Here is a 23,760-nt window from a genome sequence, read left to right as displayed (position 1 = left end):
GGAGTCAGAGAGAGGGTAGGCAGGGAAAAAACAAAATGGAAGGAGGGGGAGAGGGAGCCTGGGAAAAGGACAGAGGAAGGGAGAGGGGAGGTGAGGATCAGTTGATAGGAGGGATAAATAGAGGAAGAGAGGGCATCATCCAGGAGGGGGAGTTGATGGAAGCCACCTTCGGAAAGGAGATGAAGGGTGTAGAGGTGGAGGGTAGGGGGACACAATGGTGAAGGTGCGGCAGAGGGCATGTGTTGGAGAGGACTGGAGCAACCAGGGGATGAGGGGGATCAAGTCAGCGAGAGGTGTAGAGGATGCAGATATGTTCGAGTAAAAGGAGCAGATGGGGGAAAGGAATTGGGTCATAGGGGATCCACATGGGGGATGGGAGGTGTATTCAGAAGGCTAGTGGAGTGAATGGCACTCGAGGATCTGGAGGGACTTACACAATTTGCAGGGGGGGGGGGGTGGATATCCAGGTGGGATTGGCATAACAGAGGATGGGATGGATTAAGGATTTGTAGGTGTGGAGCATGGTAGAGGGGTTCAACCCCATGTCCGGCCAGAGAAGAGTTTTTAAGGAGTTGGAGGTGGGTGCGGGCTTTGGATTGGATAGAGCAGGTGAGGTGACAGTCAGTGGTGAGGCCAAGGTAGGTGAGGGTGGGGGAGAGACAGACAGGATGGGTGCAGATGGTAAGGGAAAAGTCAAGGAGCCAGAAGGAGCGAGTGGTATGACCTATGATGATTGCGTGGGTCTTGGAAGGACTGATTTTAAGGAGCCACAAGTTACACCATGCAGAAAAAAGGTCAAGGTGATACTAGAGAAGGTGCTGGGACCATTGAAGGATAGAAGTGAGGGGAAGGAAGACAGTGTCATCGCCATACTGCAGGAGGTGTACTGGAGGGGTGGAGGGGTGGGGGTTGGGGCATATCTACCTTGTACAGGAGATAGAGGAGAGGGAAGAGGACAGAGCCCTGGGGCACACTTGTGGAGCAGTAGAAGGTGTGGGAATCTGCGTTATGGATGGTAACATAGGAGGGGCAGCAGGAGAGGAAGGAGACAATCAGACGGACATAGTTGATAGGAAGGGTGTAGGTCTGGAGTTTAAATAGGAGACTGGGATGCCAGACATGTTTGTAGGCTTTTTCGAGGTCAAGGGAGACAAAAGTGGTGGAGTGACAGGAGTTAAGCTGGAGGAAGAGGATATGAGTGAGGCATAGGAGTTAGTCATCAGCAGAGAAGGAAGGTCAAAAGCCACATTGTTTGTTGGGGAGGAGATGGTGTCAGTGGAGATGGTGATTGATGCGTTGGGTAAGGACAGATTCCAAGAGATTGCTGAACACAGAGTTGAGACATTTAGGGCAATAGGAAGAGGCATCAGATGGAGAATTGTTGGATTTGGAGAACATCAGGATACAGCAGGTTTTCCACAGGTCGAGATAGAAGGATTACATTGTAGAGGGTGGCAAGGCTGCAAGGAAGGAGGGAGGGCAGTGTTTGAGATGGCGGTAGGTAACATTGTCATGGTCAGGAGCGGTGTTGCGTTTAGTGCAGTGTGTGAGGCTGATGTCCTGTGTAGTGATTGGAGTGTTAAGTTCAATTGGTGGTGTATGGCCTGAGTACTGGAAACTTGTTAAAGATGATACAAACACTGTAATAAGTAGCAAATCAAGTGGGCCTATAGTCTTGATTAGGGTAAGATTAGTTAATGAAGTTCTCGTGGACATTAACAAGTGATTTCTAGTCAATTCTTTACCACTAAACTTCAAAATTTGCCACCAGTATATGCCCAAAATATAACAAGCAGCCAGAACATGTTGACAGTATTATATTCTTTAGATTACAGCTTGATAATAAATTCAACTGGGTGAAGCATACCACACTTACTTTTGTTGCATAATGTCGTATGGGACATATTTTGTAGGGTAACTGTTCAAGACAAGCCAAAGTGTTCTGGACTGAAAAACATAAGGATTATGAACACAGAATAAATTTTCAACTGCCAGTATTGCTAAAAATCATTAATTCATATAGATGACCAGTTTCAGCAATTCTTTATTGCCATCTTTGAATGTGCAAAACATGCTAGGATACAGTAACTAACATCACAGTACGCGTAATTATATTCCAGATTTGCAATACATGGTACAACAAAACACTTATGTTTACATCAATACACAATCTTCTCCTCCAGTACAGTAAGTGGTACTATACAATGCCTGTCCATGTAGGTTATCATGAGCCCTACTAGAAGTCAGCATGTCAGTTGTAAAATATCAGCTAAGTACACACGTGTTATAATGCTGATTGCAAGTGCTCACATTTATCATCACTTCACAATTGACAGATCCCAGTGGAGACATTCTTAGCAATACAAAAGTACATCAGATGTTGCAGTGGTATTATGAAGTGATATTATCATCTCATATTAGATTAATGTTTGGATATACTATTACATATAAAATCATGTGGAAGATTCATACAACTTAATTTATACATAAGCCCTTTTATACCATTTTAGAAATTTTTTTAAAAGCTTTCATAAGCGTTCTGAATAATTCTTCACCACGTTTTCCTTTATAAAAATCACAATCAACATGACACTCTATAATCACTTAAAAGCTCTCTATGTACAGCTGATGGTATCATATGTGGGTTGATTTTAATGTGTCCAGGAATAGCTCAGTATCTACAGGCAGAGATATGATACGTGATCAAGAATACATTCAGAGCATATATACCAACAATGGAGCTATTTAATTTTTGTGCTTTTATCATCAGTTATGATATTAACCCTCCAGCAGGTGTGTCAACTTTCATGACGCCACTAGTCGCGATGTATCTCGTGGATACATGCGACGATTTTTGTGGTTTTTTTGTTTGTTTACAGGTTCTTTTTCTTTTGCTTTTGTTTTAAATTGCAGTTACCTTTATTGTTACAGATTTTACAAATACAGAAGTGAACATCAGGCTCATTACACTTTCAAATCAACAGAAATATTTGACATTTTGTAATGGAGAATACATGAAATTCTTTTAAAAAGTGATTTTATTATAGATACAAATAAATTATTGAACTAATCAAAGCATGTCTCGTTTTACTGATTGACCTCTACAGAAAGACATTGTTCACAAATTATTTTTGTGTGCTTTTGCAAACAAAGACGTGTACCACATTTTTCACGTGTATACTTGCTGAGACAAGTCTTTTTTTGTCTCCCTGTAGCATGACGGGCACCTTTTTCTTTTCTTGTTTTCTGATTCCAAGGATTGTTCAGTGTTTTATTGCTCTTTTCCTTTAGGTTTGTACTTTACTAGCATTGACTTTATATCATCAGGTAGTCATAATAAGAGCTCTTCTTTTGGGATGATCTTGCAGTACAGTCGGAGCCAAAGTTTTCAGGTGCTCGCGCCGATATGAGTATTTATTCTTGTTGACCAAGAAAATTACTCTTGAGTTGATGCCTGCAATGTTCAACAGGTGGAAAAAAATCACCATAGGCCATCTTCTTGTTGACCTAGCTACATTGTAGGTTGCACAGAGTTTGTCAACTACATCAACTCCAGATTTGGTGTCATTATAGTGTAGAATAATTGCTGGTTTTTTTCTCTAAACCTTCCAAAGCCTCACTTGATGATACAAGCATACTCGAAAGGAGGACTACAGTTTTTCTTTCTTCGGGACATTACGACACAAGGGTTTCATTCTTGCTGTAGCCAAATACTCTATCATATTACTGTCTACTTTTTGGTGCTACGAAATTCAATGGCAGTTCCTTCCTGTTTTTTTCTAATTGTGCCTACAAACGACAGTCTCCTTTTATGCAGTTCTCTTACTAACTCCAAATTAGTGAACCAGTTATCTGTTGTAATGTTTCTACCCGTCCCATATATTGGTTTGACAAGTGTCAGAACTACTTCTTTGGCGGAGTTGTTATTCTGAAAGGGTCCTTCTGGTTGTAATCCACAATATATTTCCATGTTGTAAGTATAATAAAGCTTGGCATCACACAGGCAGAAAATTTTGATGCCATATTTAGATGGTTTGGATGGTATGAACTGGCGAAATCCACACTGGTCTCGAAATGCTGGTAGCTGCTCATCAACTGTGACGTTCTGACCGAGGGAGTAATGTGTCTTGCAGTTATTCAAAGACATGGTGAACATTTCCCTCACGGCTGCTAATTTGTCTGTCTTGCGCCGTTCTTGTCTTGTGGCTCCATCATCAAAACGAACACATCTTATTAGGAACAGGAAACATTTTTCGGACGTGGTCATTCTAAAAATATTTAAACCAAGGTCATCTGCTGTCCAGAAGTCGTGAACATTCTGTCGCCCACCATGGAACGCACCAGAAAGGTATAACAAGCCAAGAAAGGCTTTTATTTCGATTGCGTCTGTGTCCTTGCAGTCACTCTCACAAGCAAAGTTTCCTTTTAGATCAGCTATATGCCTGTTAGTGTTGGCCACAATTAGATCTAGGATATCATTACTGTTGAATAGGCTCCAGCAGTCAATTTCAGTTACCATTTCCTTTGAGTCTCCAACTAGCCCAGGCAGTTTGGTTAGTATATTATGAGGCCGTGTCTGTGTTGCTTTCCAAGGCACTTTCCTCCATTTAGTTCCATCCTTACCTAAAATAAAAAAATAAGTACATTACACCATTATTAGATATTGTTATTATTACATCTGAAAGCATATTTATTGTCTTTTCTACTCACCAAAATAGTAATGTTCATAAATTTCCTGCGCTTCATTATTTTCCTCTTCATCAAATTCATGATCTGTGTCTGAGTCTACAGATCGTGTTTCGAGTATATCTTCGGTTTCTGAATCAGTTTCTGCAAGATCATCTTCATCTTCAATGGATACCTTGTCGTCGAGAAGAAGGCGATGTACTTCTTCCAAATCCTTAGGATTTTCTAGATCATATCGTTTACTCATTTTGAAAGAGAGTACACGTAGCTACAACAAAATGTTGCTTCATTTAGACGACAACAACGCGGCCGACTTGCTTACGCTGCAAACAATGCAACAGCTGCAGTCATTAGCGGCAACAAAGTGTTACCCAAGTAGGCGCGCTGTATCTGAGAGATACAGGCAGTACACGTTCCCACGCCTGACTCATTTATGACCTTGTCAGTATCGGGATAAGACTGAAATTCCTGTGAAGCTATAAGAAAGGTATGACACAAGATGTCGTGGGCCAGCAAACCGTTACCACTGTTCATTGCGGTAATATTAGAGGAAAAGTAGGTCATGTATCTCACAGATACATGCGCCACTGTCGGAGGGTTAACATGAGCTTACCCATGACAACATGTCAATCAAAGTCCGGGTGAAATATAATTACCTATTGCCTATGTACAATCTGATCACCTGATGTCTAAGTGAACACTTCTCCAGTGTTTAACATAACCAAAGTACATTTGTTACACTATGTGGGGCTACAATTGCTCTTAAATTGAGTCCATGATTTAGCATACTAGCTCACTCTTACAAATGCCTGTGCTAGAACAAGTGTGTTGACATGGTATTCACCTTAGATGCCTAATGTCAAAAATGCTGTCACGTAACAGAATATGGCCAGTATCCAAATCATCATAATTTTAAAAACATTTTTACAACAATTCCTTAAGAAAAATTTGAATACAGAATTGCATTATCGCCCAGTTTTTGATTTTTTTACAGTTCTTAATAACAAATTACATGAGATGAACCTGAAACTTTTTAAAAAAATCTTGTATATGTTTCATAATGCCATAAGTGAGCTAATTTAATTACAGCTGTTACCACACATTTCAAATATGCAATTAATACATTATTACATTTTTCATCTGGAAAATACACTCTGTATCTATTTACCAATGGAGTTATAACTAATATTTTGCATTTTTGTTGGAAAATATGCTGTTTGAACTAGCTTGTATACAACAATATGTCATTTGATTATCTGCAATTTAGTCACCAGATGTTTAGGTGAAATCTCTTCCACAATTGATGTATTGGGGTACAATTAATTTATCGCATGGGATTACAATTGCTCCTAACTGAACCAGTGAACTATGTATTTTTCCCTTTTCATAAGGTGTAATGCATAAAAGAACTTACTTGCAACAACACTTCGTTCCATGTCTAGTGAACTCAGGATTACCCAGCATCTAAGTACAAACTCATCACACAATATTTAGATTAAATCTCTTTCACTGATGTAAAAATGTTTTTAAAATTACAATGATTTGGTCACTGGCTATATTCTGTTATATGATGGCTTTTTTGGCATTAGTCATCTATGGTAAATACCACGTGAACACATTTGTTCTAGCACAGGTATATGTAAGAATGAGTTGGTAATGCTAAATCATGGGCTTAGTTTAAGAGTGACTTCAGTCCCAAATGATGTAACAATTGCACATTGGTTATATGAAACATTGGAAATGTGTTCACCTAGATATCAGGCAGTCAGAGTGTACATAGGCAATAGGTGACAATATTTCACCTAGACCATGTCCAAAGTGTTGTCATGGGTAAGCTCATGTTAACTTCATAATTGATGATAAAAGAACAAACATAAAATAGCTGCATTGTTGGTACATATGCTATGCATGCACCTTCATTAAATATGATATCTGTGTCTGTAGATACTGAGATACTCCTGCATGTATTAAAATCAACCTACATATTATACCATCAGCTGTACATAGAGAGCCTTTAAGCGGTTATAGATTGTCATATTGACTGTGATTTTGTATAAAGAAAAATTTGGTGAAGGACTGGTCAGAATTTTTATAAAAGTTTTTTAAAAAGTTTTCTAAAATTATATAAAATGGCTAATGTATAAATTGTAGCCTTTTGCCCCTTCTGCTGGAAGAAGAGCCACTTACTCTGAAAGCTTGCATATGTAAAACCATTTTGTGTGTGTGTGTGTGTGTTCTCCTGCTGCCACTTGGTGAGTAGATTTTTTACCTACCCAGTTAAATTATATGCATAAATTATGATTTATGAATGTTGCACATGATTCTGCTGACAGTTTTTATAAACTGAAAAATACTGATTAGGCTTGTGTGTTATGATAATAATTTTTATATGTGGAATAGTAGATACATGCTTTATTCTAATGTGAGATGATACTACCACCTTGTGCTACCGCTGCACCATCTGATGTACTTACGTATCACTAAGAATGTTCACACTGGCATCTGTAAATTGAAAATTGGTGGTGGATGTGAGCATGTGTATTCAGAGTGATAAAATTTGTGTACCTAGCTGTTATTTTAAAACTGACATGCCTACATCTAATACACCTCATGATACCAACATGGACTTTCTTTCTTTGTACAGCACCACTTACTGTACTGAAGGTGACGATTATGTAATGATATAAATATAGGTATGTTGTTATTCCATGTCTTGAAAATGTTGTATATAATTGTGTGTGCTGAAGGGCAGAAGGAAGAAGTAGTAAACCAGTTCATTCAGAAACTCAGAGATATTAAGTGGGGCTGTATATATAACTGTCAAGTGGGAATAAATAAAACTGAAACTGCTTTTGAGAACTTCATTAAAATTTATTTAGATTTGTGGTATTCTTGTTCTCCTCTTATAAAAATCAATCATAAAATCCAATCTATAAAGAGAACCATTAAGTGGTACACAGATGAACTTACCAATACGAGGGAAAATGTGTTATCGTTGTACAACATGTATAAAAATTCTCTTAAAGATGGAACGGAGCAGAAAGATGAATTGTACAAAGCATATCTTGAATGTAAGAGAACCTACAGAACTAAGCTTAGAGTTGCAAAAAGAACAGCATACAAAAGATACATTGAAGGGGCTCCTAATAAGTGCAAAGCTGCATGGAATGTTGTTGCAGAAGAGCATTGCAGGAATGATGAACATGGCATAGCTCTTTACCTGGATAAAGTTAATCATTTTTTCATGGGCTCTGTAAGTGATATTAGGAACAAAATTGAAACAACAATCACTAATGCAAGTGATCTACTTACACAACAACAACCTGCAAACAATACCTTTAAATGGAGGACAATCACACCCGCTTAGATTACAAAGGTAGTGGCAAAGTTCTCAAACTCCAAGAGTATGGACTACTCTTGGTTGTCCAATTACATTATTAAAAAAACAGTGCATATAATTAGTGAACCATTGGCCTTTCTGTTTAATAGGTGTCTAGAGTTTGGAGTCTATCCTACAACTCTAAAAATATTGAAAGTTATCCCAGTGTATAAAAAAGGGGACAAACATGATCTCAAAAATTACTGACCAGTTTCAATAGTTCCATTTTCTCGAAAATATTTGAATCTCTTATTTATAACCAACTAAACTACTACTTTGAGTCACATAACTTACTCTCTAATAGTCAGTTTGGCTTCCGCAAGGGAAGAAATACCACCACTGCTGTTCTTTCAATTGTGAATGAAGTAATAACAGCCTACGAAAATAAAAATAAAGCCTCACTTCTTTTATGTGATTTAAGTAAGGCATTTGACTGCATTTCTCATGATATCTTACTTGCTAAACTCAAATTCTATGGCGTACAAGACTCTGCATTGGCAGTAATTGAATCATACCTAAACAATAGGAAGCAGTTTGCCTCTGTCAGAAACAGAGACTCACAATTGCTAGAAGTTAAGACAGGAGTCCCACAAGGTTCTGTCCTTGGGCCCTTCTTTTTTATAATTGCAGTCAATGATTTATGCCATTGTATCCCCAATACTGTTATTTGTTATGCTGATGACACAACTTTGCTTGCTCAGCACGAGAACATATCAGTTCTGCAAGATATGATGCAAGATGGTCTGGAAGCAGCACTAAATTGGTTCTCATCAAATACACTGCTTTGCAATCCTGATAAAAACCAACATATTATACTAGGATTGTCAAAAGAGGTAGAAGTGAAAGCAGTTAAAATTCTAGGAATTCACGTTGACTCTAAGTTAACGTGGGAAACACACATCAACCATACCTGCGCAAAATTGTCTCGAGTTATGTATTTAATGTGGAAACTGAGGAGCCTGGTGACAAAAGAATATTTAAGAGTTATTTATTTTGGAGTCTTTGTCACATATAGAGTACGGACTGCTGATATGGGGACACTCTCTTCACTTCACTGAAGTTCTAAAAATTCAGAAGAAAGTGATATGGGCAATGAGCAATTCTTGTAGATCAGAGCACCACCGGCCACTGTTCATTCAGCTGAAAATATTAACCGTTATTAATCTTTATATATATATATGCCTCAGCATTGTATGCAAAAAACAATATAGCAGATTTTGAAATGAGGGAAAACATACACCACCATAATACCAGAGGCAAAACTAAATTAGACATACCTAGGCACTGGCTGACAAGAACAGGGAATTACCATCTAATCAATAGTCTAAAAATATTTAATAAACTTCCATTTTCCTCTCGGTCGGCTCACATAAGTAGCTTCAGGATTGGTTACTAATCAATCCTTTTTACAATATAGCAGAATTTATGAATATAAAATCAATCGACATTAATTTTTAAGGATTTCATTATGTGATGTCACTGAATGTATTTAGCTTATGTTATGGTGTATGTTATCATCTATGGGTACTATTTGCAATGCTCATTTAGCTTTAAGTACTATTCAAGGAAAATGTTATGATATCCATGTAAATTGCCTGTTCCCCCTCAGGTGGTCAATGGTGAATAAAGAATCTGAATCTGTTATGTTAGTTGCTGTAGCCTACCATTTTTGGTTCCAATTTTTGCAGATCCAAAGACAGCAACAGAAAATTGTTGATTCTGGTGATCTATATGAATGAATGATTTTAGTGATCTTGGCAGATAAAAATTTATTCAGTGTACATAATACTACAAATTGCCTCCATGCTGACAATGTCAGAAGTGTACATATAAAAATTATTTGTAGTGTGAACTCAAGAACATCTTGCAAAGGCCTATTTATGGAACTAGGGGTAATAACTGCTGCATCCTGATCTATTTATTCCTCAATGAAATTTTTGTCATTAAAACTATGTTTTTCAAACAAACATCTCAGTTTCTAGAATCAATACTACAAATAAGAATAATCTCCACAAACCTTTAGTCCAGAAAGGTGTCCATTATTTAGGAATACACATTTCCAATAACTACCCATCAGTCATACAAAGTTTGACCACTATTAATTTCAGTTTAACAGGAGCCTAAAAGAATTACTGGTGCCAAGCATCTTCTACTTCTTGAATTTCTTAGTAGTACCAACGGATGTGTAAGTAATTACTAATAATATAAAATAATTTGAGTATTAGGTTGCAAAAATTATTTTTTCTGCTTGATGATGCATGGCTACAATAGCCTAAGAATGTCACATGCACCTCAGTATATTGAAAATTTAGATTTTTTTTACAAGTTACTCATTAACAGTCAAATGAAAATGTTTTTAAGATTTTTATTCAGGAGACCATTTCATGTGGGGGCTGTGGAAGTTACATTACCATATTTGTTTTTCTTTATAAGTACTTATTGTGCATTCCTATTTTTCTGACATGTTCTAAATGCTGGAGGATCTCCTCACTATGGTTCTATTGGAATGGAGAGTACATATAATGTAATCAAATTTAATATTAAAGTACAATTTGAGATTAGTAAGAGAGAAAAGCTATCAAAGTTCAGATCTCATGAACATCTAACAAGATAGTAAAGTTATTTGGGACTTCTTAACATTTGGTTTTAGCCTCAGATTTTGCATCCATCTGAGCAATGAAGATAAATCATCATTTATATGGACAGTGGAAGTATTGGTATATTCAGCTCTACTTAAGTAAAGCTGGAGGGCATCTGCATCAGAATGGTATTTGTAGTCAGAAAGGATATGTAATTCTAGAACAATGGGAATTATAGAAAATAGCTTCTGAAATATTTTTTAGACCACTCCAATAAACTATCTGATATATTTAGCTGTAGAATTTTATTTCCAATTTGGTGGAATCAAATGCTAGTAATCTCAGTATTTTTGGTTTCATGAATCTCTGCAGAATACTTACAGTCATTTAACTCAATTAGAGCAGTGTTTGTGCTGTTCTGTTTACAAAACACATACATATTTTGTACAAGTAGAACTTTCTACACATTTAGTCAATTGCCTGTGATCAGTGTATTCCAGGGTTTCAGATACAGTGCAGGCTGATTACTAATTACAAAGTGATTGAAAGTTTTCCATCTCAAAATTGTTTTACACTGCTTACTTTCCATGGAGTGAGCCATATCCCCCATTTTTGACTACCTCTCCATCCCTCTTCAACTAGCTTCCAATTCCTCTTTGACTAATCACCTCTGCCTCTGCTCCTCCAACTCCATCCCTCCACCCCCACCTACTCCTCTCTGCCTCCACCTGCTAATAAATTTTGGCCCCCTCCCTTGTTGTCATTGTGTGAGAATGCTGACATGATAGAAGAAGGGTGTCCTGTTCATTTGTAAGCCATATAGGATCCATAATTACAATATGGTTGACAGGAGTTCTAAGGAGTTGTGTGCTAACAAGGCAGGAAGAAGATAGATAACATTTATTCAGTATTTCTAAAATCATTTGGGAGAATGTGGAAACCTTATGATTATTAAAATTAGTGTGTAGAATATATGAGACTGGAGACAAACATTAGGACTTTTGGAAGAATATCATCCATGCAATTTCAAATTTATCAAAGGTAAATAACTGTGATAATTACCATACAGTTAGCTTAACAGATCATGCATCCACATTCCTGAGAAATGAAACACACACAAAATTGAGAACCCATTAGATGACTTGTTCTGTCCTTAGGAGAGGTAAAAGCCATAGAGAGGTAATTCTGGTGTTACACTTGATAATGTGAGCAAGACTTAATAAAAATAACACTTTCATAGGATTTTCTAATCAAGAAAAAACATTCAACAATGTAAAATAATGCAAAATTTATTAAAGTTTCCTAAAAGTAGATAACAAATTAGGGGAAGATGGATATAAATACAGTACATAAGTAGGGTGCTAAGGCATACTTGAATCACTACCAAATGATATAAGACATGATTATACACTCCTGGAAATGGAAAAAAGAACACATTGACACCGGTGTGTCAGACCCACCATACTTGCTCCGGACACTGCGAGAGGGCTGTACAAGCAATAATCACATGCACGGCACAGCGGACACACCAGGAACCGCGGTGTTGGCCGTCAAATGGCGCTAGCTGCGCAGCATTTGTGCACCGCCGCCGTCAGTGTCAGCCAGTTTGCCGTGGCATACGGAGCTCCATCGCAGTCTTTAGCACTGGTAGCATGCCGCGACAGCGTGGACATGAACCGTATGTGCAGTTGACGGACTTTGAGCGAGGGCGTATAGTGGGCATGTGGGAGGCCGGGTGGACGTACCGCCGAATTGCTCAACACGTGGGGCGTGAGGTCTCCACAGTACATCGATGTTGTCGCCAGTGGTCGGCGGAAGGTGCACGTGCCCATCGACCTGGGACCAGACCGCAGCGACGCACGGATGCACGCCAAGACCGTAGGATCCTACGCAGTGCCGTAGGGGACCGCACCGCCACTTCCCAGCAAATTAGGGACACTGTTGCTCCTGGGGTATTGGCGAGGACCATTCGCAACCATCTCCATGAAGCTGGGCTACGGTCCCGCACACCGTTAGGCCGTCTTCCGCTCACGCCCCAACATCGTGCAGCCCGCCTCCAGTGGTGTCGCGACAGGTGTGAATGGAGGGACGAATGGAGACGTGTCGTCTTCAGCGATGAGAGTCGCTTCTGCCTTGGTGCCAATGATGGTCGTATGCGTGTTTTGCGCCGTGCAGGTGAGCGCCACAATCAGGACTGCATACGACCGAGGCACATAGGGCCAACACCCGGCATCATGGTGTGGGGAGCGATCTCCTACACTGGCCATACACCACTGGTGATCGTCGAGGGGACACTGAATAGTGCACGGTACATCCAAACCGTCATCGAACCCATCGTTCTACCATTCCTAGACCAGCAAGGGAACTTGCTGTTCCAACAGGACAATGCACATCCGCATGTATCCCGTGCCACCCAACATGCTCTAGAAGGTGTAAGTCAACTACCCTGGCCAGCAAGATCTCCGAATCTGTCCCCCATTGAGCATGTTTGGGACTGGATGAAGTGTCGTCTCACGCGGTCTGCACGTCCAGCATGAACGCTGGTCCAACTGAGGCGCCAGGTGGAAATGGCATGGCAAGCCATTCCACAGGTCTACATCCAGCATCTCTACGATCATCTCCATGGGAGAATAGCAGCCTGCATTGCTGCAAAAGGTGGATATACACTGTACTAGTGCCGACATTGTGCATGCTCTGTTGCCTGTGTCTATGTGCCTGTGGTTCTGTCAGTGTGATCATGTGATGTATCTGACCCCAGGAATGTGTCAATAAAGTTTCCCCTTCCTGGGACAATGAATTCACGGTGTTCTTATTTCAATTTCCAGGAGTGTAAATGAATTTTTTATTGCACAGAGTAAATTTACAGAGGTTCCACACCATTACAACCTCAAGAGTGCATTGTTAATTTCTGTTTTTTCTGCCCCAAAGATCCTCTCTCTGGGACATAAGGGAGGTTTTGGTGTCTTGAAGATCTTGGTATTCCCACACATACAAGAATTAAGAAGAAACAATAAGAATGGAAGAGTAAAGCAAAAGTGCTCACATTAAAAAAGAAGGGGGGGGGGTGTGTGTAAGATATGGATGCAGTGTTTCTCCTCAACTGTTCAACCTGCATGCCAAAGAAGCAATGATGAAATAAAAGAACAGGCCAGGAGTTGGATTAAAATTCAAGGTGAAAAATATCAATCACAGGATTTGCTTGAAGACATCACTGCCCTCTTTTAAGTGTAGAATTATTACAGGATCTGTTGAATGGGGTTCAGAATACAGATTGAGAGTAAACTGTAGAACGACAAAATTAATGAGGAATAGTGGAAATAAGATCAGTGACAAGCTTAACATCACACTAGAGGAACACACATGAAGTGAAGGAATTCTTGAACCTCAGAACAAAATAGTGCACAATGGACGAAGTAAGGATGGTAGAAGAAAGAATAACACAGACAACTAGAACCTTTCTCCTCTTCTAAAGGAAGCCCACTAATATCAAAAGAAGACCTTAATTAGAGGAAGAAATATATGAGAATGTACATCTGGTACACAGTATTATATGAAAGTGAATCATGTACTGGTGGAAAAACAGAAAAGAGGAGAACATTATTATTTGAGATATGATGTTACAGAAGAATACTAAAAATTAAGTGGACTGATAAGATAAGAAATGAGAAGAACCGCTGCAGAATTTGCAAGAACAGGAATATGGGGGAAATATGACAAGAAGAAGGGGCAAGGTGATATGACATATGTGATGAATATGGCATGACTTCCACAGAGTTAAAGGAAGTTGTAGAATTCTGAAGTTTTAGAGGAAGGCAGAGGTTGGAAAATATCAAACAAATAATCAATGATGTTTGGTGTATGTGCCGCTCAGGGGTGGAGATGTTGGCAAGGAGGGGAAGTCATAGCAAACTGCATTAGATTTTCCAGAAGACTAATGAATAAAAAAATAATGCCATCTTTAATTCATTAAGTGATCAATATCATGGTTAAAATTGTTCTATTGGCATTCTACTAAATCTCAGAAACTCCCTACATGGGAAAGGGCATCAAAAAGGTAACAGACATTTGTAGAAAGATGGGTGACACTACTGGCCATACCTTAAGATGATAAAATGTGAAATAGGTTACACTTTAAAAAAGTGGAAGTAATATCAAACACAGCATGAGACAATAAATGAATTCATGCATGGCAGATATTATGAAAGTGTACTCTACTTTGTTTTATTTTAGGGCTTACCTTAAACTGAGTTTATGTTCTCATATGTCTACAAGCATTTATTGCCATAATGTTTTTTGTACAACTAATACTCAACAGATACAAATATTGTTGAACATACTAATCTTCTCCCCACAAAAATAGTTTCCATAAATACTAAGACTCAATATTTCTAATTTTTAGTAGTGTACTTCATTATTTGATTTAATTTTGGTGAAAATCATGTTTCTTTGCAGTTATTTGGCCTGATTTCATCAATGCTCCTTTTCTGCACTGTGCGGCATAAGAGATCTACTCATGCCTACAAAGCATATCACCCAAATTCATAGTATGTGAAGCAGCCAACATCATGTTTCTGAAACGTATCTGTGAGGTGATATTGTGGGATAAGAAACTGAATAGCAGAGTGTACAGAAATGTTCTGTAAATGTGATGTGAAGAGTGATGAATTTCCGATAGATATGAGATAATCCTGGAAGTAATTAATTGTATGACTACAAATGATATTTTTATTTTTAAGAAAAAAACTTGATGCAACAGATTTTTTTTAAGAAAAAATTTGATGCAACAGATTTTTTTAAGTTGGAGAACAACTGTGAAACACTATGCATAGAGCCACTCTATGTTCTTGAGTGTGAGCATATTGTTTGAGATTATACCAGTGTCTATGCTAACATATTTTCAGTGCACCAAAAGCTATATTTCTTCCAGGGATGCAAAATGTGTGTTAATTTCTGATCTGAGCTAGTACACACACACACACAAACACACATAAATTTCTTATCAGAAATTTATATGGTGCAAAATATTTTTATTCTTGGAAGATTATTGCTACTGGCTCAAGAAATTTGATTACATGTAGTGACAGCAGTTGACTATTTGCAATGTGCAATGGGGTAACTGCATAGTCTGAGAAGTATTATCTCAATTAATACAGGTACTGGCCTAAACTCATAATTATAGTTTTCAAATTTTTCTGTGTACACATGCCTAAGAGGGTTCCATTTGATCTAGAAGAATTTCAGTTGTGAACTGACATGACTTTCATTGAACTGACACGAAAAAATTTTTGTCCTCTATTAAACAAATTTGAATCTCTTATTGAATGAGTAATACATTTTAATACACAATTTTCCTCTAGTATTTTAGGTTGTATTGGACATCACTGTTTTGCATGCATTTATTTTGAGCTGGTGTTAAAATTTTCTTCCATCATCATTTGATATTATTTATTTGCTAGTGAATCATCAAACTGATATGAAAATGTAATTCATTGAAAATATTTTCTCTGCAGTACCCACCAATGATAATTTACTATATTGATATGAGTGTCTTTCTCAATAGATGTAAAGCTACAGAGCAAGAATTAAGCTCCAGGACAACCATTTTTAATCCAAACACTATTTAGGCATAAATGTAGATTGCTATATTGCTAAATTTTGTATAATGCTGAAAGAAATACATAAATATTATTTCCTTTTTTAAAAGAAATTGTTCACTTCTGAATACAATTCAGTTATTCAATGGTAACTGATATTTTAGTGTTCAGTATGTGTAATATTATTTATTAAATTGCATATATAATACAGTTCAAGATTTCTTTTCACATAAAATAGCCTCTAATTTAACCTGCACTGGAAAGAAGTCGGATTTTGATTTTCAAATATGTGTTTGCTTTCCAATACAGTCACAATGTTCCATGAAGAGTCTAGTTTATTGTAATGTGAAATAAACTATTTAAAACTTATGTTTATATTAATAGGATACATTTTTGTTGAAATGAAGAGTTCAGACTAGAATAAACAAATAAATAAATGAATGAATGAATTCCTGTAAATAAGCTGTTTAAGAAAACATAATTAATTACCATTCCATATTTTTTTAAGACTATTGTACATAATTTGAAGGACAGGTATTATACTTATTTATGTTTATTGTATTCAGGCAATGACTAATGTTTTATTGTTAAAAGTGGACACAAAATTTTGTATTAAAATAGTTTTTGAAAATGAAAATGTCTGTGATACTACATAAGTTATGAAGTACACATTGAGCCCTATTCCTTTTATTTAAGGTTATGTTTATGCCTCATATGCTGAACTGCCAAATGAATGGCTTACGCTCTGCCTTTGAAAATATGTGGAGAAAATTTAACTTACTGTGGAACTGAATTAAGGATTTTCTGACACTGTGTCAACCAGAATACAAGTTAATCTCTGAAAAATCAGGGAAAATGGAAGGTTGCATAAGAGAGGAACTAAATAACATTTATTTAAATAGATTTTGGGATTGCAGTCTGTCATTGTGAACTTCATTCCATGATATTTCAACTGGACACTTGCCAGTCATCTTCAGGTGAGCCATAGAAGACTGACAAAGATGTTCTTCACTCTGCCTTATATAGCACAGTGATAGTATTGCCACGCATGTGTCAGAGTCATAGTGACAGAATGATGACACAACCTGGCAGCAGTGCTGTTTCTGGTGGAACTGCAAGGATCAGCTGTCTTCAGCATTGCCACTTGCCGCAGTCATCAGAGTAATCTGGCATCTCTGTGTGGAGCGAATATCGGAGATGACTGGATTCTAAGCATTATTCAGATGGTAGCCACTGTCATGGTTCATTAGATTTTCCATGATGTGTATTTCAATGGATTCTTTGATAATGGAGTCCCAGAAAGATGTTCCTGTGGCCAAAATTAGTGTTTGGTAATCTTCCATTGAATGTGTGTTTGGAGATACAATGTTCCGCAACTGCACACTTGCTGGGATGGCGAAGGCAATCACAAAATTTCTGTTCTTCCACTGTGCATGTTGTTTGTCCTGTATAGGCTACACCACACTGGCAAGGTATTTTGTAAATTCCCACTTCCACAGTAACAAACTACCCTTCACTGATACCAGCTGGTCCAAAATCTTAGATTGTGGGTGGAAAATCATTTTCATCTGAAGATCATTAAGGATTCTTGTTATTTTTGAGGACATACTTTCAACAAAGGGAAGAAAAGCTAATGACTTTGCTAATGAATTCTCCTCTTTATCTACTTCCCGGTTCTTGGTTTTAGCTGAGAATGCCCTGTTAATTTGTGGGGTTGAGTATCCATTGTCTCTGAACACTGTCCTTAAATGTGCAAGCCCTTCAGGTACACTGTCTGCTTTTGACAATGTATGAGCCCTGTGCACAAGGTTTTTAAATACACTCATGGTTTTGGATGGGTGATGGCAACTTGAAGAGTGTAAGTACAAATCAGTGTGAACGGGCTTATGGTCCCACAGAGCCATCACTCTTTCATCTAACCAAAACATCTAGGAATGAGAGGCAACCATCTTTCTCTAATTCCATTGTAAATCAAATGTTCTCATGAATGGAGTTACAATAATGAAAAAAATCCATTAACTTATCTTCTCCTCGGGGCCACACTACAAAAGTATCATCCATGTGTCTCCAAAAAAAGAATTGGTTTAGAAACAATTGATTCAAGTGCTCTTTCCTCAAAATTCTCCATAAAAAAGTTGGCCACCATTGGAGACAAGAGTCTGCTTGTGGTTACACCACCAGTCTGTTCAAAATATTCTTGGTTAAACATAAAATACGTCGAGGAAAGAGCGTGTCAAAACAAAGCAGTGATGTCTAACTGAAACTGTTTACCAATCAGTGCCAAGGAATCAGCAACAGGTACCTTTGTAAAAAAAGAGATGTTGTTGTTGTGGTCTTCAGTCCTGAGATGGTTTGATGTAGCTGACCATGCTACTCTATCCTGTGCAAGCTTCATCTCCCAGTACCTACTGCAACCTACATCCTTCTGAATCTGCTTAGTGTATTCATCTCTTGGTCTCCCTCTATGATTTTTACCCTCTACGCTGCCCTCCAATACTAAACTGGTGATCCCTTGATGCCTCAGAACATGTCCTACCAACCGATCCCTTCTTCTAGTCAAGTTGTGCCACAAACTCCTCTTCTCCCCAATTCTATTCAATACCTCCTCATTAGTTATGTGATCTGCCCATCTAATCTTCAGCATTCTTCTGTAGCATCACATTTCGAAAGCTTCTATTCTCTTCTTGTCCAAACTATTTACCGTCCATGTTTCACTTCCATACATGGCTACACTCCATACAAATACTTTCAGAAATGACTTCCTGACACTTAAATCTATACTCGATGTTAACAAATTTCTCTTCTTCAGAAATGCTTTCCTTGCCATTGCCAGTCTACATTTTATATCCTCTCTACTTCAACCATCATCAGTTATTTTACTCCCCAAATAGAAAAACTCCTTTACTACTTTAAGTGTCTCATTTCCTAATCTAATTCCCTCAGCATCACCTGACTTAATTTGACTACATTCCATTATCCTCGTTTTGCTTTTGTTGATGTTCATCTTATATCCTCCTTTCAAGACACTATCCATTCCGTTCAACTGCTCTTCCAAGTCCTTTGCTGTCTCTGACAGAATTAAAATGTCATCGGCGAACCTTAAAGTATTTATTTCTTCTCCATGGATTTTAATACCTTCTCTGAATTTTTCTTTTGTTTCCTTTCATGCTTGCTCAATATACAGATTGAACAACATCAGGGAGAGGCTACAACCCTGTCTCACTACCTTCCCAACCACTGCTTCCCTTTGATGTCCCTCGACTCTTATAACTGCCATCTGGTTTCTGTACAAATTGTAAATAGCCTTTCAATCCCTGTATTTTACCCCTGCCACCTTCAGATACTACATCAAAACTCACTAAAAGATCGAAACTACTTACATGGAGAGCCCCCAGTCTGTTGATAAAATCAGCAGAATTCTGTATATGATGTGGACATTCACCAACCAATGGTATCAGCAAGAAAGCAAGATGTTTGGCTAAATCGTATGTGGGGGCGTCAATACTATTCACTATAGGCCGTAAAGGAAGACCTTCTTTTTGCACCTTACAAAGACCATACAGTTGTGGTGGTGTGCTGCAATGTGCTCTTAACATTTGTTCTTCAGATACATTCCCTTCTGATAGTAAATAGTATTAGTTACTCTGTTAGTGTGTTACCAATTTTTGCTGTTGTACTTTAGTTGAGTCACTTCTCAAGAACGATATTTTGGAATGAAAGAGGTTTCTATAGTTACTAAGGTGTGGTATAAAGGCATCCAGGAGGGAGATGACCATGGCAAATAAGTCTGCTCCCATTTGCTGCAAGTCAACCATGTAACTATGTAATTCTCTGGTTTTTATCTGAGCCAACATTCCAATGATGGCTAACACTAAAACATGTAAAAATGGATTAATAAATGAAAGAATACTGGTTTCTAGATTCCTCTGTACTACTATTTCCTTCATCTGAGATCAGTTCAGCAAAATGCAGACAACACAAATTATTTTATATTGACTATGAATTCCCTCATCCTCCCCCCTTCCCTCCCCCCCCCCTCCCCCACCCCTCCTCCACCATCACCGCCCTGCTGCCACCACCGAAAATGTTTCAAAGTACAGCTGAACAAAGTGTAACACGCAGAAGTAGATGGAAATTATGGAAATTATCTAAAAAGTTTGAATATAATGTTAAAGGTAAGTCAGTGGTCATGGAATTGATTAAACAAATGTAATTGGTTATTTTTAGTGGTAACAGTTGGAATGATGACATAAATAGCCTAATAGGTGAAGTAAACACCAAACTGCATTTCACTCTAGTGCACCTACAATATAACAGACACATATTTATGTAGCTAATCTGTCAGCAGTCCTTATCGAGACTGGAGGGCAGGGGAACAAAAGACCAGATAAACTTAATGAACTTTACCGACCTCACACAACACGAAGTGTTTTGAAAGTTGCCACCAAGTAGCAATCAGCACTTTGGGCCCCCGGCCAACATTTTGCATGTCTGCTGTAGAATAACAAAAGTGATCAGCAATTACAGAAGTAGAACTTAAAAGTTAACTTCAAACTATAGAAACAAAGGCCTATAAGTTGATCCCGTTCATTGTAGATGTTGATTGTAACTACAGTGGTAATGAAATTTACTTTGCGCTTGATAGTTAACCACATGTGTTGACTGTTACCTGACTGGGCCATCTGTATGCTGTCTACATATGTACTCCGCAAACCGCTGTGAAGTGCCCAGCATAAGGTATGTCCAATCTGTCCAAAAGTATCTGGACAATGCAGATTTGTAGATTTGGCCACTAGATATCACAAAGGGAGGGGGGGAGGCAGGGGGGGGGGGGAGGGGGACAACCATTTAAAAGGAGTATCATGTTGTCAGCAGAGAAGCAGTAACAGCATAATGATTTGGTCAGGATAAAATGTAACCAGCTTTAGTGGTCACATTTTAATTACTTAACTTTGTGATTGTTGAAGAGATGTTGAGGTGTGTAACTCAGCTTTAATATAGCTCCTCCACTTAAAATATCATCCAGGTTCAGTTTTATGTATTGGCAGGCACTTTGCGATACATTCACCAATAAACAACTTAATCAAAAAACAGAAAATATTTTTAAGATTTGTTTATTGCATCACAACACAGATAAAACTAACATGAGTTTAGTGCTCACAAAACTGATTCAAGACTGTGCACCATAGCAGCAGCAGCAGCAGCCAGTCCTTTTATAACAGACAACAATTACATGATCACTTTGTGTTGTTGAAACTGAACATAATTGTACATTCTAAATATCCCACCCCCTTGGTGTAATTAACATTCTGACAATTAAAATCATAAAGTTTAAATTTTATAACATTTTTTTGTGGACACAGTCTGACTTATAAATGTAGTTAGTATTCGATGGGTAACCACACTGTGAAGTCAATTAATAATTGTTGTTGCATAAAGTATAAGACAGAGGAATACTCATCTTGATTTTGTTGTAGAACTAGTAGCTCAGCTGATTAATAATGTGCTGAGATATGATTCATGAGAGGCCCAGGTCTGATGAGTTTCTGTGAAGAAAATAAAATGTCATTTGTCATTGTATTTTGTAAATGTTCTTCACAGCCAATAATACACTCCTCGTTGTTAAAACATAGAACAGATTTATGTATGATCACTACAAAAATAAACACTGGTTCTTTCTCATAAACAATGATTTAAAAAGGGTTAACATTTAGGTTATTCATTGTTTTGAGAGTATTCAGTTGATAAAATAAAAATTACAATCCATCTTACATGGAAGCAAGTTGCAGAGTTGTCTTACCACTTCTGTCTTCTACCAATCACTCCCACTTCTAACAGTTAAGTGTTCATTAGTCATGAAAACATTCAAGGGGCTGAGGATCCAGTGCACCGGCTTATATACAACTGTTTCCATATGGCACAGTACTTGCTGCACCACCTGTTCTGATATGTGGTGGTCTCACTGTATAGGGTTATAACACTCCTTCCCCTTTAGGGAAAGCTGTGTAAACAATGCAGATGTCCATGTCTTCTTCAGAAGGGGACAACTGCTGGAGCAACTGTTGTACAGTCACAGGAGAGCAGAGTATGAAATGGACAGTCACAGTGCCTACTCCTCTGTGAGAGGCCATAAAGGAGCAGCTGTGACAGAGGCACTGCGTTTGATGTCCACCTCTGGGCAGGCACTCAGTAAAGGAGGTGGCAGGGAAGAGAAATGCAGCTGCAGCAACAGAGGCCATGGAGATGGAGGCAACCCAGCACTAGCTACTCTGCTCAGTGGTGGTGGCACCCAGAACGAAGATGGCGTAGGAGCCAAAGGGGGTTTGACACATGCTGCGGGGGCTAGTGTAGATGGTGGAGGTAGCTATGGAGGTGGCAGGGTCTCTGGCACACAGTCAGTCATGCATGGGGAGAGCTGGTCATATTGTCAGGACACAAAGCCATCAAAGGTGTGCATGTTACAGAGGAGGTGACCTTGGCAGTGATGGACAACTGCCGGTATCCACAGGATAGGGTCCCAGATGGCCAAGCTCCAACAAAACTGCTGTGAGGTGAGCACTGGTTGGTGGTGGGCATTGGCTGAGTAGATGAAGCTGGATGTGGGGCTGGTAGCCATGAAGCAGCTCTGCTGGGCTATGGTCACCAACTGGAGTGAACCTCTATGAACTCGAGAACTTTTCAAGGGAACCCAAAGGAGAATTGTTTTTGTATGTTCATTCTTTTGGCAGGAAGTCTTTGGGATGATGGCCATTTACTATTGTGAGAAAATAAAATGCCTAAAGCCATCCTTATGATTTTATTTATTTTGTTGCAACCAGTTCTGGCACTTCAATGCACCATTTTCAGGCTGTAGTTGATGCAGAAGGGGTGGATACAATCCCTTTATATACACTCCTGGAAATTGAAATAAGAACACCGTGAATTCATTGTCCCAGGAAGGGGAAACTTTATTGACACATTCCTGGGGTCAGATACATCACATGATCACACTGACAGAACCACAGGCACATAGACACAGGCAACAGAGCATGCACAATGTCGGCACTAGTACAGTGTATATCCACCTTTCGCAGCAATGCAGGCTGCTATTCTCCCATGGAGACGATCGTAGAGATGCTGGATGTAGTCCTGTGGAACGGCTTGCCATGCCATTTCCACCTGGCGCCTCAGTTGGACCAGCGTTCGTGCTGGACGTGCAGACCGCGTGAGACGACGCTTCATCCAGTCCCAAACATGCTCAATGGGGGACAGATCCGGAGATCTTGCTGGCCAGGGTAGTTGACTTACACCTTCTAGAGCACGTTGGGTGGCACGGGATACATGCGGACGTGCATTGTCCTGTTGGAACAGCAAGTTCCCTTGCCGGTCTAGGAATGGTAGAACGATGGGTTCGATGACGGTTTGGATGTACCGTGCACTATTCAGTGTCCCCTCGACGATCACCAGTGGTGTATGGCCAGTGTAGGAGATCGCTCCCCACACCATGATGCCGGGTGTTGGCCCTGTGTGCCTCGGTCATATG

General features: G+C 38.8%; 1 protein-coding gene across 1 annotated transcript in view; it reads left to right on the top strand.

The window, feature by feature from the left end:
• LOC126174894 (tetraspanin-9) overlaps positions 1–16,831 on the top strand; it is a 530,893-nt gene extending 514,062 nt beyond the window's left edge. The window contains exon 9 of the mRNA XM_049921317.1: positions 15,097–16,831. Within this exon, the coding sequence (XP_049777274.1) occupies positions 15,097–15,189 (93 nt within the window). The 3' untranslated portion in view covers positions 15,190–16,831. The remainder of the gene's footprint in view (positions 1–15,096) is intronic.
• The last annotated feature ends 6,929 nt before the right edge of the window (positions 16,832–23,760 follow it).

Source organism: Schistocerca cancellata, chromosome 3, assembly GCF_023864275.1.
Source record: "Schistocerca cancellata isolate TAMUIC-IGC-003103 chromosome 3, iqSchCanc2.1, whole genome shotgun sequence".
NCBI classification, from domain to species: Eukaryota; Metazoa; Arthropoda; class Insecta; order Orthoptera; family Acrididae; genus Schistocerca; species Schistocerca cancellata.
This window is presented reverse-complemented; position numbering and strand designations above follow the sequence as displayed.